The 13,878-nt window shown below is 48.1% G+C and overlaps 1 protein-coding gene across 1 annotated transcript; it reads right to left on the bottom strand.

Moving 5' to 3' along the window:
* Positions 1-9,718: 9,718 nt before the first annotated feature.
* LOC120388870 (olfactory receptor 5V1-like) lies at positions 9,719-13,157 on the bottom strand. The gene is made up of 2 exons (XM_039510963.1): positions 13,149-13,157; positions 9,719-10,642 (listed from the first exon to the last, which is right to left on the bottom strand). Exons 1-2 carry the CDS (start codon positions 13,155-13,157, stop codon positions 9,719-9,721), a joined length of 933 nt encoding a protein of 310 aa, XP_039366897.1.
* Between the last annotated feature and the right edge of the window lie 721 nt (positions 13,158-13,878).

Here is a 13,878-nt window from a genome sequence, read left to right as displayed (position 1 = left end):
TGCAGCCCTTGCAAGGCTGCTATGCTGCCCCTAGGCTAAGATGGTCGACACCTCAGCCTGGGGGTGGGGAACAATCCTGCCCCTGGACTCTCTATAGGGGCAGGGAGGAGTGACTGTGGGTTTGGGGGCATTACGGGGCACTGAATGTGGGGCAGGAGGGATGTGGGGGAGGGACTGAGGGGACAGAAAAATGGGGGACCCTGAGGTTGAGGGGGCTGGAGCTGGGGAGGGGGCTGAGCAGGGGGCAATGAAAGGGGAGGCTGCTGGGGGTAGAAATGGGAGCCCAGGGGGAGCTTGGGGGCACCGGCTCCCCCCTCACTCCTCACCCCCCCCCAAAAATCCTGCCCCTTGGCTCTGACCTTCTGAGGGGAGCCTGGCTGCTCTCTAACTCCATCCTGGCTCTTCTCTCCTCAGCCCCCCTCCCGACACTTCCCAACCTACTTCCCTCAAACTCTTAGCTCCCCACATCCGGTTTCCCCCAAACATCCACCATGGGGGGGCCCAGAAGCACCAGAGGCTAAATTGCTCTGCACCCTGTTGTGTTCATGGAGATGCAATAAAGGGCCCAAGGTGTGAACACGCCCCAGCCCCTGCCCCACACTGAACAGGGAGTGGGGCTGGCTTGCCTCCGCCAACTGGGGGGTCTTGGGATGGTTCCTCCCCATCAAGCTTGGAGCGAGGCCGCTCTGCTTCTTGACAGGGACATGCAAGGATTTGCTGTGATGTCACCTTAGTTAAACAACGAGCATCTGCAGTGTCACAGACCCTGTAGCTGAGTTGCTCCTGGTGCCACTGACAAAACTGAACGAGTGGCTTTTCCTGATCCAGGTTTTAAAAACAACACAATTTAGCAACTGCTAATCCTGGATTGAAAAGTAAGCCCTTTCCCAGTGCTAACATTATAGGCTATGGCCTAACGCCGATTGTGATAATGCTTAACACATATACTGAATGCAGAACTGATTGACGACGTCCTGTACACGTTACTACACCTGATGTGGCCACCTCCCACCCTGCAGTTATTGTTTGGAAGACAGACCTTTTCCCAGGTTACTAAAGGTGACGTGGTTACATCCGCTAACTTATAGCAGAGGGTGACACTTTCACTGTGTGCCCTTTACAATCTGCCCCTTTTAAAGACATATTTTTTCTTCTAATCCATATATATCTAGCCCCACTCTTGCAGGGCCGGCGTTAGGCCTATTCCACCAATTCCCCCGAATTGGGCCCCGCGCCTAAGAGGGCCCCGTGCCCAGTGAGAATCCCTTCCCTGGCTATAGGCACTTTTAAAATTTTTACTCACCTGGCGGCACTTCGGATCTTCGGCAGCACTTTGGTGGCGGGTCCTTCGCTTGCTCTGGGTCTTCGGCGGTGGGTCCTTCAGTGCTGCCAAAGACCTGGAGCAAGTGAAGGACCCACTGCTGAAGTGCCGCCGAAGACTCGGAGCACCGCCTGGTGAGTACAAGCCCCGCGTGTTTTTTTACATGTGTGTGTTTTGGTTTTTTTTAGTCATTCCTGCCGGGGCCTCGTCGAAACTGTTCGAATCGGGCCGCGCACTTCCTAAAGCTGGCCCTGCACTCTTGTTCCCAGTATGAGGCTGTTCCAGAGATGGGAAATCTGTCTTGTGACTTTTTACACAACTTTGGGAAACTGGGCCTCCATGTGCTCTGTGGTGTGTGTCGGCCTGTATCAACCTCAGACCAGACCCACTCAGGCAAAACACCGGGAACAAGGTTTTATTCTGTAAAGAAACACAAGATGATAATCCAGTAGCCTCCTCTCTGCCTGCCTGCCTGGTGCTCCCAGCTCCATCAGTGCTGACTCTTCCAGCTGGCAGGGCAGGGGGTACATCCTGGAAGGAACCAGGAAGTTCTCCCAACATGCCACAGTTTGCAGTGCACAGCTGGACCTTGGGCTACATACAAATTGACATTGTTAGTTCTATTAGGCAATAAATGCAACGCTCTCCCATGTTTGATTATTAGTCTTCCCCAAATACTGTCATCTAGAGGACAAGAGCCTACTGCTCTGAGGATGACACCAGTGCACTAAAGCGTGTTCTTACAGACATCTGGAGTTCTACACAAAAGTCCATTTTCTCAGCTTCCTTCACATGGCAATCAAATACTGGAGTTTGCGAGTCTGCCTTTAGTTGCCCAGATGGTTCACCGACCCAACTGCCAGCACATCTGGGCTGCTGCAGAGGAGGAACAATGCTGTCAGCTACATGGTGCTGTGAGCCGGTTTTGGCTTGGGTCTTCTCTGAAGGTCTTGCATCATTGTTGAGTACCTGTAAGGACATGTCTCTTTCTTAATACAACATTGTGGAACTTCGACGTTATGGGCATTTACCGACTTTTCATTTGATAATTCCTTTCACTATCCCTGAAAACCTGTGGCGTCATGGAAAGTTTGTTTCCATCGTGTTTCCTGATTTCAAGTGGCAAACAACTTACAGGGTCCGTTGTACAATGACAATGATCTATTACCTTGTATAAAACCAAGTGCTTTTACATACCTGAGGGGTAAACAATTTAAGGAGTGAAGATAAAATACCTGAATGACACAAATTGTACAAGAGCAAAATCCAAGACAAATATTTAACAAGACTTTATCCCGGTATTTTGTGCAGGACAGACATATATACCCCCATTGTTAAGGCAATAATACCCCCATTGTTGAGGCAATAATTTTTATGTATATAAAAATTGGTGACAGATTAGTTGTCTGGTTGGCCAGTGTCTACCGAGGTATTCTGACCCTGGCAACGGTCTTCAGGAGCTTGGTGGTGATGGTGGGGGCTGTTGCTGTTCATAGAGGGATGGCCTGGGGATACCTGGTTGTATAGTCTACAACTACAAGGATGTAATGGTAACCTGACCCGTTTTTCTTGAAGGGCCCCACTAGGTCCATGCTAATATGTTCAAAAGACACCCCAACCATGGGGAGTGGTATCAGGGGAGCCCTAGGTATCCCCTTTGGTCCAGCTCTCTGGCATTCTGGACAGGAGGCAGAGTAGCCCTGGACTCCCTGGTGTATGTTGGGCCAAAAGAATCTTTGCACCACCTGTTGTAGAGTTTTCTTCCTTCCCAAGTGTCCCACCCAGGGCACCGAGTAGGCTAGATGCAACAGGGCCTGTCAAAACATAGGAACATAAGAAAGGCTACACTAGGTCAGACCAAAGGTCCATCTAGCCCAGTATCCTGTCTTCCAACAGTAGCCAATGCCAGGTGCCCCAGAGGGAATGAACAGGACAGGTAATCATCAGGTGTCGCCCATTCCCAGCTTCAGTCCTCTGCGGGACTAACAATTGCCAGATGTGTTCCTATATGATAGGGGTCCTTAGCTATCTGGTAGAGGTGGTTGTCCTGGACCTCGAACTGGGGCCCCTTGGGTAACTGTGGGGGGTTACCCTCCCCTTGGACTGGGTAGACCACTTGTTCCTAAGCCCAGCTTAAAGTCGGAGCTTCCCTCTGTTCCTTCAGGAAGTCCCTGTCGACGTCCAGATATTCTGGATCGCCATCCTCCAAGATTCCTGTAGCAGGGTGGTCTTGAGCTGGTGTTTCGGGATGGCCTGAGGGACCTTCCCCTCGGTCCTCAAGTCTTCAGCAGCTCAGTAAACCTCTCTTCACAGGTTCCGTTCTCCTCACATATGTGGGGCAGGTGCTCCATTCTTGCAACACCTCATGGAACCACCACTTGTCACGCCCCAAAATCATGGGATAGGCCAGCTTTGAAGCTGGGCCGACTTGACATCGTTCTTCATGCAGGACGGCCTGCAGCTGCACCCTGGCAGTTGGATACAGCTGCACATCCCCAGGGATGCATTGTAGGTGGATAAGTGTTCCCGCCAGATCTGGGCATTCTACCAAGCTGGCTTGGACAACTGTTTGGCCATCACTAGGGTTGTTGTGCATCCTTATTCCAAAATAGGTATCAAGTTAGTTGCAATTCCAGACTTCCCCAATGTGGGAAGGGAAGCTAGGAATGTATAATCTTTCTGCTTTATATAGGAATTATTCTTTTAAGGAAATATTGAAGCCTCTAACAAGGAAAATGTAGCAAACTTTGCTACTTACAATGGAAATCAGGGTTCCTAATATAGTTCCTAATTTTTCAAAGTAAAATATTGGATGTATCTAATTATAGAATAACGATGCACAGCAACCAGTTAGTTAAATAAAGAATAAGTTCATTAACAACTGAAAATGTGAACCCAGTAAGTTCTGTGGCCACAATTTGGCCAATGCAAACATGCACGTAACAAAACAATATAAATGCTTGAATTTCACCTAAACGTGTTATCCTCACTCCTTTTCCTACTGCCTTTCCCGCCACTTACATGTTAGAAGTAGAGTAACCTTGTACATTAGACATAGCCTGGTGTAAAAGGATGCTGAACCTTATCTTTGAATTTGATGTCTGAGGGGTCCCTACTTTTAATATCATTCTACCAGATTCAGGTCACAAGCAATTTGCTTTGCCTACTTCCTCTTTTTTCCTAGAGTGCCTGGAAGCACTTCCCCTTCAGTTTCCACAACACTCTAGTTCCAGTTCTCCAAAACTTAGGGGTGATCTTAGATCATCTATCTGTGACAAACTTCATAGACTTCAAGCCTTATGCGAACTCCTACAGCCAATCTCTTACAGGATACAGGCCTGAAGTGTCTTGCATTACTGCTTGAAGTCTTTAAACCACGATTTGAGGACTTCAATAACTCAGACGTAGGTTAGGGGTTTGTTACAGGAGTGGGTGGGTGAGACTCTGTGGTCTGCGTTGTGCAGGAGGTCAGACTAGACCAGGAGTTCTCAAACTGGGGGTTGGGACCCCTCAGGGGGTCAGGAGGTTATTACATGGGGGGGTTCGCAAGCTGTCAACCTCCACCTCAAGTCCTGCTTTGCCTCCAGCATTTATAATGGTGTTAAATATATAAAAAAGTGTTTTTAATTTATAAGGGGGGGGGTCGCACTCAGAGGCTTGTTGTGTGAAAGGGGTCACCAGTAAAGTTTGAGAGCCTCTGGACTAGATGATCATAATGGTCCCTTCTGACCTTAAAGTCTATGAATCTATGAGTCTATAGTAAAGGCAGAATATAATACAGGCAAGGCAGTGAATATAATAAAGGCAAGCTGGCCCTCAGTGACATTTCATGGGAAGCCCCCAGATTTGGGGGACAGGTCTATGGCGGAAATTTAATGAGACAACTCAATATTTGGCAGGCAGGTCCATAGGGAAATTTCATGAGAAGCCGCAAGATTTGGGGGACAAGGAAATTTAATGGGAGGCTGGAGCATTATTTTTTTCCTGGTTCTTTCTGGCACATTTCCTGGGCACTGACTCCCAGTCTTACACCTCCATGGAAACGTAGCTCCCCACATCCCACCTGCCCTACACCCCCAAGCCCAGCACTGAATCCCAAGATATTTCAGTAGCTGAAACACCTCCTCTCCCAGGTGAGACACAAACCCCCCCAGGACATCTGGCCTGACCCTGAACCCATAAAACTGGCCAGCCAGCATTGTGTACTGACCATCCTTGCAGGGTTCCCAGGACAGCTACCTCAAAAGAAGAGACAATCCCAGGAAAACCTAGAAAGGTGGTAACACTACTGAAGATGTGCACCTTCTGGTTACAGTTTAACGCTCTCAGGAGGCATGTGGGAAATGCGTGTGTAACACAGGTAGACACTTTGCACAGGTGAGAACTCATGGTCACAGTGTTGCCAACCACCAGCGATAAAAAAAAATCAAAGGCCGACCCCCAAAACCAGGAGTTTGCCCCCGCCCAAAAATCAAGGTTTTTTTTAAAAAAAAGATATTGTGTTTTTTGTGTGGCCTGTCTTATGACATTTGAATCCTCTTCCCAGCCCCTATGTGTAGGGCTTCCTGTCTGCCCCTCCCTCTGCCCGGCTACTGATCCTGTCCCCCCAACAACGCCCTCCCACCTTCCCACTTCCAGCCCCCTCAGTCCAGTCCTTTACCTCACACCTCCCAGTTCTTCCCCACACCAATTCAGCTCCCTTTAATCCAATCCCACAGCCCCTCCCACAGCCACCACCCCCAGTTCAGCTCCCCTTCAGTTCAGCCCCCACCCCCAATTCAGGCCCCTCAGTTGAGGCCTCCCCAGCCCAGTTCAGCCCCCCCGATTTCAGTAGTCCAGCCCCGCAGCCACCCCCCCCCAGTTCAGCTCCCCCTCAGTCCACTCCCCCAGACTCCACCCATCCAGCCCCCCGCCCTCAGTTCAACCTCTCAGGCTCTCCTCAACCCAGCCCCCACTCCTCCACCCGCCGATTCAGTCCTTCACAGTACCGCCCCTCCCAAACCCAACTTCCCCATTTCAGCCCTCTCTGCAATCTTGTCACTCGTGAGAAGATTTGTGAGGGCTGGCAATATTGCATTGATACTCTTCACTTAGTCACATGAGAAATACACAGAATGAATCTGACAGGGAGCCTCCTGTCTCCGTTTCCTCACCACTCCGGGACAGTCTTTGGGCTGGGCTCAGAGTCCCCTTGGGTCTGCTCCTATGTTGTCCGGGTTTGTCCTGAGCCTTTTTCCCCTAGATCAACTTACTTCCTTTGTCCTTGGCCAGTCCATGCCTTTCCTCACCCAAACTTCCTGTGTGGTTCTCTCTATGTCCCCCGGTGGGGGAGTCTGTTTATAAACTCCCTTAGCATATCTATTGACCAGACACTGTGAGTATTCCCAGTTGTCTCCAGGCTGGGAAGGTTGTGTTTTTCAGGCTTGTAAGCCATGACGAATACACAGATCTAGAGGCAATTCACGACACTGCAATTTTCATAGTAACACAGCCCTATATCAGCCATGATAAATTGCCAGAGAAAGCCACAAAATCACAGAGGGCCAGGCCTACAGGGAAATTTCAGTACAGATCCTAAAGATATATAAAACGAGTCTACATATACTCGCTTTAAAATTCTTCCCTCTATCAATTCCTAAAATTTCTAACAAATCATTATTTCCCTCACTCCACTTGCCACCCACTCTCACTACAAACCCAAAGAAGTGGATATTTTTACCTCCCGTCAACTCTTTGATCTTATCCTCTAACTCGAGGTAATAGGTCACCTTCTCTCTGTGAGCTTGCTCCAGACTTCCAGCATTGTCCTCCCATCGCACTGTGACATCAACCACCACTGTCGTATCTCCTTTTATAAATACAATATTCGGTTTCCTCAGTTCTCCCTTACCATTTCTCAAATGGGGTTCTACAATCACTTTCCACCCTAATTTAACTACCCTCTCTATTATGTCTTTTTATTCTTATCTCCTTGGTTTTATAACATTGGCCAGAAATATGGGGAATTGTCTCCCGAACCTTACCGCACCATCTACAAAGAGCATTTACTCCTCCTCTCCCTCTTGCAAATGTCTCTCTCATAGGATATATATTTGCTCTAAGTTGCAGAAGCAGCAAAGAATCCTGTGGCACCTTATAGACTAACAGACGTTTTGCAGCATGAGCTTTCGTGGGTGAATACCCACTTCTTCGGATGCAAGAGTGGAAATTTCCAGGGGCAGGTTTATATAAGCAAGCAAGAAGCAAGCTAGAGATAACGAGGTTAGTTCAATCAGGGAGGATGAGGCCCTGTTCTAGCAGTTGAGTGAAAACCAAGGGAGGAGAAACTGGTTCTGTAGTTGGCAAGCCATTCACAGTCTTTGTTTAATCCTGAGCTGATGGTGTCTAAGTTGCAGTGCAGCTATGTATGCAGAAGACTTAATTTTATCTGAATTTTTAAAAATCGAGTTACTGATTATATCGTTTCTAAAATATTGTATCCCAACTCCCTGGCACCTCATCCCAGACCATTTTAAAAACTCCTCTTCTCTCCATTTCCTGGGATGAGGGATTGCTGCACTAAGTACCAACATTTTATCAATAAGATTTTCACCAGCATATAGATAAGACAAATCAATCCAGGTGTCTCTAGAGACGATATGTCTCCTCCATTTTCGCACTAACATATTAGGAATTTGTATACTAAATTTAGTAAGAGCTAAACCTCCATCTCTCCCCCTAGAATAAAATAACCCATCAGTAGTTCATTGAGGTAGGTGTAAAATTTCTTTAACTATCTTCTTAACTAAAATATCCAAATCTTCTAAAAGATTAAATGGGGGTTCTATTAAAAGCAAATTATAAAATAACCTCGGTAAAATGTATGTCTGCAAAATCAACAATTTTTGAGCTGGTTTCAAGGGGGCCTTACTTAAACTCACATGCCATTCCTTCAATTTCTCCTTAAGTAAAGGACCTCCTACACCTATCCAGGGATCTATTCTTGCTCCTAAATACTTCTCAAAATCCCCTGGCTGAACATAGTCTATCTCCTCAGTCCCTATTGTCCACTTACCCTTAGGATTCACTACATAGGTTTTATATTTAGCTAAAATGTGAAATCCCTTTGTTTTTTTCACATTTAGTCGAAGATTAGTACTACTACAAAAACTTTCTAAAATATCCAGATTTCACTGATCTGAGCCCAACCTGAGTTAGGTGCCCAGATCCCAGCAGATCCTGCTGCTGGAGAAGCGTGTGTCCAGGAGACATGGGAAATGGGGTCTTGTTGGGCCTTGTGTTTTCGTTTAGCTAAACAGTATTATATGGTTGAGGTGTGTCCAGGACATCCCACAGTGCACGGCAGGCAGCATGCTAAATTAATACATAGGAGGGAACCAAGGAGAGGAGAACAAGTGTGGACTCGTCAGAGAACCGCAGTATGAAATATGAGCCATGGTTCTTCCAATTTTCTCATTAGTAGGGAGAAAAGATCATCCCCATTCCTCCCATCTTACGCCCCAACTGGCTAATCATGAATGACCCCTGCCTACCCTCAGGTATCATCTTCTCTCCTTTCCCTGGAGGCCCCAGTCTTCTCAGTCCTGTGCTGTGGGCTGGTGTCGGGATATACAGGATTATGACATCACAATCTCTTTTAAACAGGAGGCATTTATTAAAGAAAATGAACAGATGCCTCCACTCAGCTCCAGTCCCAGCTTGGTCTCCCTTGTTTACTAGGAACCACATGCTGCCTGGAATGCTATGCACGACACTGCAACATCTAGTGGCTGAATACTCTAATTGCAAGTAAATATAGACTAGGAAGTAAGGTGGGTTTTCCAGCTGGGAATGGGTGATGGGAATGTTGGAGGAGTTTACAGGGAGGGAGTGCAGTCTAATGGGTAGCACACTAGACATAGACTCTTGAGAGCTGAGTTTCATTCCCAGCTCAGATGGAAATCAAAATGTTTTGGCAAATAGAAAATTTAAAAAAAGTCATTTCAAGTTGAGTGAAAAAGTTTGATTTCAATTGTGAGCATTGCAAAAAGTTTGTAATTAAAAATAAAATACAATTAAAGGAAATTTTGAAACGAAAACTCATTTCAAAACAAAAACAAATCGAAAATGTTTCATTTAGAAAATGGACAAACTAGCTGTTTCAAACATTTGGGTGGGCTTGAGAGGGCCACGTGGCTATTTTTAGCTCGCGAACTCAAACCCTGCTAGCCCAAGTCTGTCTTCTTGGGCTGAAAGGCTCCCTCCAGCTGCAGTGTAGACATAACCAAAGAGACTGTACTTTGCAAAGACTCATTAAATAAGACCCCAAGAAAGGGGAATGTAACTTTAAGTACTGGGCTGCGACTGAGTTATTGGGAGACCCAGAAGGGAACTGAGGGTAGGGTAGCGCAGACAGAGCTAGGATGATACTTTCATGCCCCAGGCTCTCATCACAGCTTCCTTCACCTCCTTGTTCCTGAGGCTGTATATCATGGGGTTGACCATGGGCGTGATGACGGCATAGAACAGGGAGATCATCCTGTCCTGCTGGGGCGAGTGGGTGGACCGGGGCCTCATGTACATAAATATGGCCGCCCCATAGAAGAGCGAGACCACAGTCAGGTGGGAGGCACAGGTGGAAAATGTCTTGCGGCGCCCGGCGGCCGTGCTCATCTGCAGGATGGTGGCCAGAATACGGGAGTAGGAGACGAAGACCAGCGAGAGGGGAATGATGAGGACCAGCACGGCCACGGCGAAGATGACCAGCTCGTTGACGTAGGTGTCGGCGCAGGCCAGCTTCAGCACCTGGGGCGCCTCGCAGAAGAAGTGGTCGATACGATTGGGCCCGCAGAAAGGCACGTGGAAAGTGCAGACCGTCAGCACCACCGAGTGGAGGAAACCGCTGACCCATGACCCTGCTGCCAACTTGGCACAGGCCTGGTGGCTCATCACTACGGTGTAGTGCAAAGGGTTGCAGATGGCGACGTAGCGGTCGTAGGACATGACGGCCAGCAGGAAGCACTCAGTCACCCCGAAGGCAAAGAAGGCGTAGTTTTGGGTGGCGCATGCCAGCATGGAGATGGTGTGGGTGCGGCTCAGGAAGTGCACCAGGAGCTGCGGCACCGTGCTGGAGATGTAGCAGATGTCGATGACTGAGAGATTGCGCAGGAAGTAGTACATAGGGGTGTCCAGGCTGGGGTCTGTGCTGGTGAGCGTGATGATGATCCCGTTGCCGGCTAGGGTGACCACGTAGATGGCCAGGAACAAGGCAAAGAGCAGCCCCTGGCTACTGGAGATGCTGGCGAAGCCGACCAGGACGAATTCTTTCACCACCGTCTGGTTCTCACCGGCTGCCGGCATCGGTCCCTTGCTGCAGGAAGGAAAAAGGGGGTGGCTAGAGATGCTAGAGATGGCGGGAAAACAAGAACTACAGTTCACCAAAAATACCCAGCTTTTGGCATTTCTTTTCATTCCACATTGGAACAAAAGCGAGGCCTATCCAAAAAATGTATGGAAAAAAACTTACGAGAGATCCACCCCAGAATAGTCAATAGAGGTGGTTATGGGGCTCACGTGGCACATGGGAGACCCAGGTTCAAGTCTCTCTTGTGCTCTAACCACTGAACTACAGAGCCAGCCTCTGGCTTGGTCTTCACGTCTCCCTTTGGAGCTGTTCCGCTGTGTATAAATAGCTCAATGTTCATTGGGTGTTAGGGAAAGAAGGAGTCCGTAGCCCAGGATTTGGGCACTCGCCTGCTAGGTGGGATGACTGGAGTCAAGTCATTCACACACGGCGGGGCTGGAATTTTGGCTCCCTTATGCCGGGGGTGCTCTTACATCTGGGCGATTGGCTGAACTTGAATGACTCCCCCTCCCCCCTCCTACTCTGGTTTTGACCAGAGGTCCCATCCCAGACCAACTGGCATTTTCAAACAACAAAATCTTTCCTTGAAAATGTCCCAACCAGCTCTCCTCAGAGCCCATGAATAAGGATACCGTTCTGTCACAGAGGCCATGGATTCTGAGACTTTCTGGGAACTCTGTGACTACTTCTGGGGCTGAGCGGGAGCAGCTGTCAGCCCCAGGGCCCCCAGAACAGTGGTGTCTGGGGTGGGATCGGCACCCCAGGGCTGGAGCAGTGGTGGTCCCTGACTTTTATTAAATACTTGTGACAGAATCTTAACCTTACCCGTGAGGACGCTATGCACCTCTGTTTCTATATATGATCCCCCGACACACACACAATTGTCGTTGCTCCTCTGCTGCAGACAGTAGAATGAGGATAACTGCAGCAGATGAAGATGCACAAAGCTATCTGCTTCTGTAAATGACCCCACCTCCTTCTGCTGCTGAGAATAGACCGGAGGATATCCAGTTTGAGGAGAAATCCAGGATGAGCCAGCACTGCAATTCCAATTTTCCCTGGCTCCTAGTGGAATAAGTGGGGTTGCAAACACTTTTGAGGAGAGAGCTAAAATTCAAAGAGATCTTGATAAATTGGAGGACTGGCCGATAGACAACACAAGGAAATTCAGCAAAGACAAATGTAAGGTGTCAAGTATCAGAGGGGTAGCTATGTTAGTCTGGATCTGTAAAAGCAGCAAAGAGTCTTGTGGCACCTTATAGACTAACAGACGTTTTGGAGCATGAGCTTTCGTTGCATCTGACAAAGTGGGTATTCACCCACGACAGCTCATGCTCCAAAACGTCTGTTAGTCTATAAGGTGCCACAAGACTCTTTGCTGCAAATATAAGGTGCTGCACTTAGGGAAGAAAAACCAAACGCACAAATACAGAATGGTGGATAACTGGCTTGGCAGCAGCACTGCTGAGAAGGATCTGGGAGTTGTGGTGGATCCCAACCTCAACATGAATCAGCAATGTGATGCTGTTGCAAGAAAAGCAAATTCAATTTCGGGTGGCATTAACAGAGGCATAGCATGCAAGTCCCAGGAGGTGATAGTACCCCTCTACACGGCGCTGGTCAGGCCTCAGCTGAGATCCTGGGTTTAAATTTGGTCACCGCTGTATAGGAAGGATGTAGAAAACTGGAAAGGAGCCAGAGGCAAGCAACAAAAATGCTGAAAGGGATGGAATGCCAGCCCTATGAGCAAAGGCTGAAGGACCTGGGTATGTTCAGTCTGGAAAGGGGGGACATGATAATGGTCTTCAAATACTTGAAAGGCTGCCATAAAAAGATGGAGAACAGTTGTTCTCTCTTGGAACAACAAAGGACAGGACAAGATGCAATGGGTTCAGAATTGAGATTTAAATTAAATCTCAGGAGAAACTTCCTAACCGTAAGAACAGTAGGACAATGGGACAGATGCCTAGGGAGGTCCTGGAAGCTCCTTCAGAAGGAGGCTGGAGCCATCTGTCTTGGATGGTTTAGACACAACAAATCCCACCTCTTGGAAGGGGGTTAGACTAGATGACCCTTGCGGTCCCTTCTCACCCCGTGGTTCTCTGACTCTATAAGGGAGGACATCACAATGGCTGGCAATGCTCAGAGCTGCACACACCAGCTTTTACATCATTCCCTGCCTCTCCGCCCTCAGAGACTCCTAGACTTTAAGGTCAGAAGGGACCATTATGATCATCTAGTCTGACCTCCTGCACAACGCAGGCCACAGAATCTCACCCACCCACTCCTGTAACAAACCCCTAACCTATGTCTGAGTTACTGAAGTCCTCAAATCGTGGTTTGAAGACCTCAAGCTGCAGCGAATCCTCCAGCAAGTGACCCGTGCCCCATGCTGCAGAGGAAGGCGAAAAACGTCCAGGGCCTCTGCCAATCTGCCCTGGAGGAAAATTCCTTCCCGACCCCAAATATGGAGATCAGTTAAACCCTGAGCATGTGGGCAAGACTCACCTGCCAGCACCCAGGAAAGAATTCTCTACAGTAACTCAGATCCCACCACATCTAACATCCCATCACAGGCCACTGGGCATATTTACTGCTAATAATCAAAGATCAATTAATTGCCAAAATTAGGCTATCCCATCATTCCATCCCCTCCATAAACTTATCAAGCTTAGTCTTGAAACCAGATGTCTTTTGCCCCCACTGCTCCCCTTGGAAGGCTGTTCCAGAACTTCACTCCTCTAACGGTTAGAAACCTTCATCTAATTTCAAATCTAAACTTCCTAGTGTCCAGTTTATACCCATTTTTTCTTGTGTCCACATTGGTAACTAATTCCTCTCCCTCCCTGATATTTATCCTTCTGATATATTTATAAAGAGCAATCATATCCCCCTCAACCTTCTTTTGGTTAGGCTAAACAATCCGAGCTCTTTGAGTCTCCTTTCATAAGACAGGTTTTCCATTCCTCTGATCATCCTAGTAGCCCTTCTCTGTTCCTGTTCCAGTTTGAATTCATCCTTCTTAAACATGGGAGACCAGAACTGCACACAGTATTCCAGATGAGGTCTCACCAGTGCCTTGTATAACGGTACGAACACCTCCTTATCTTTACTCCTCACTCCCTTGCTACAGGAAGTGGGCTGAGGTTGAACATCGCAGCACATGAACCCACCTCCCTCTGCTTCTCTAAAACGATTTGGCTTGGCCACCAAT

Source organism: Mauremys reevesii, linkage group 22 (assembly GCF_016161935.1).
Source record: "Mauremys reevesii isolate NIE-2019 linkage group 22, ASM1616193v1, whole genome shotgun sequence".
NCBI classification, from domain to species: domain Eukaryota; kingdom Metazoa; phylum Chordata; order Testudines; family Geoemydidae; genus Mauremys; species Mauremys reevesii.
The sequence above is the reverse complement of the archived record's forward strand: the minus strand, read 5'-3'. Positions and strand labels throughout refer to the sequence as shown.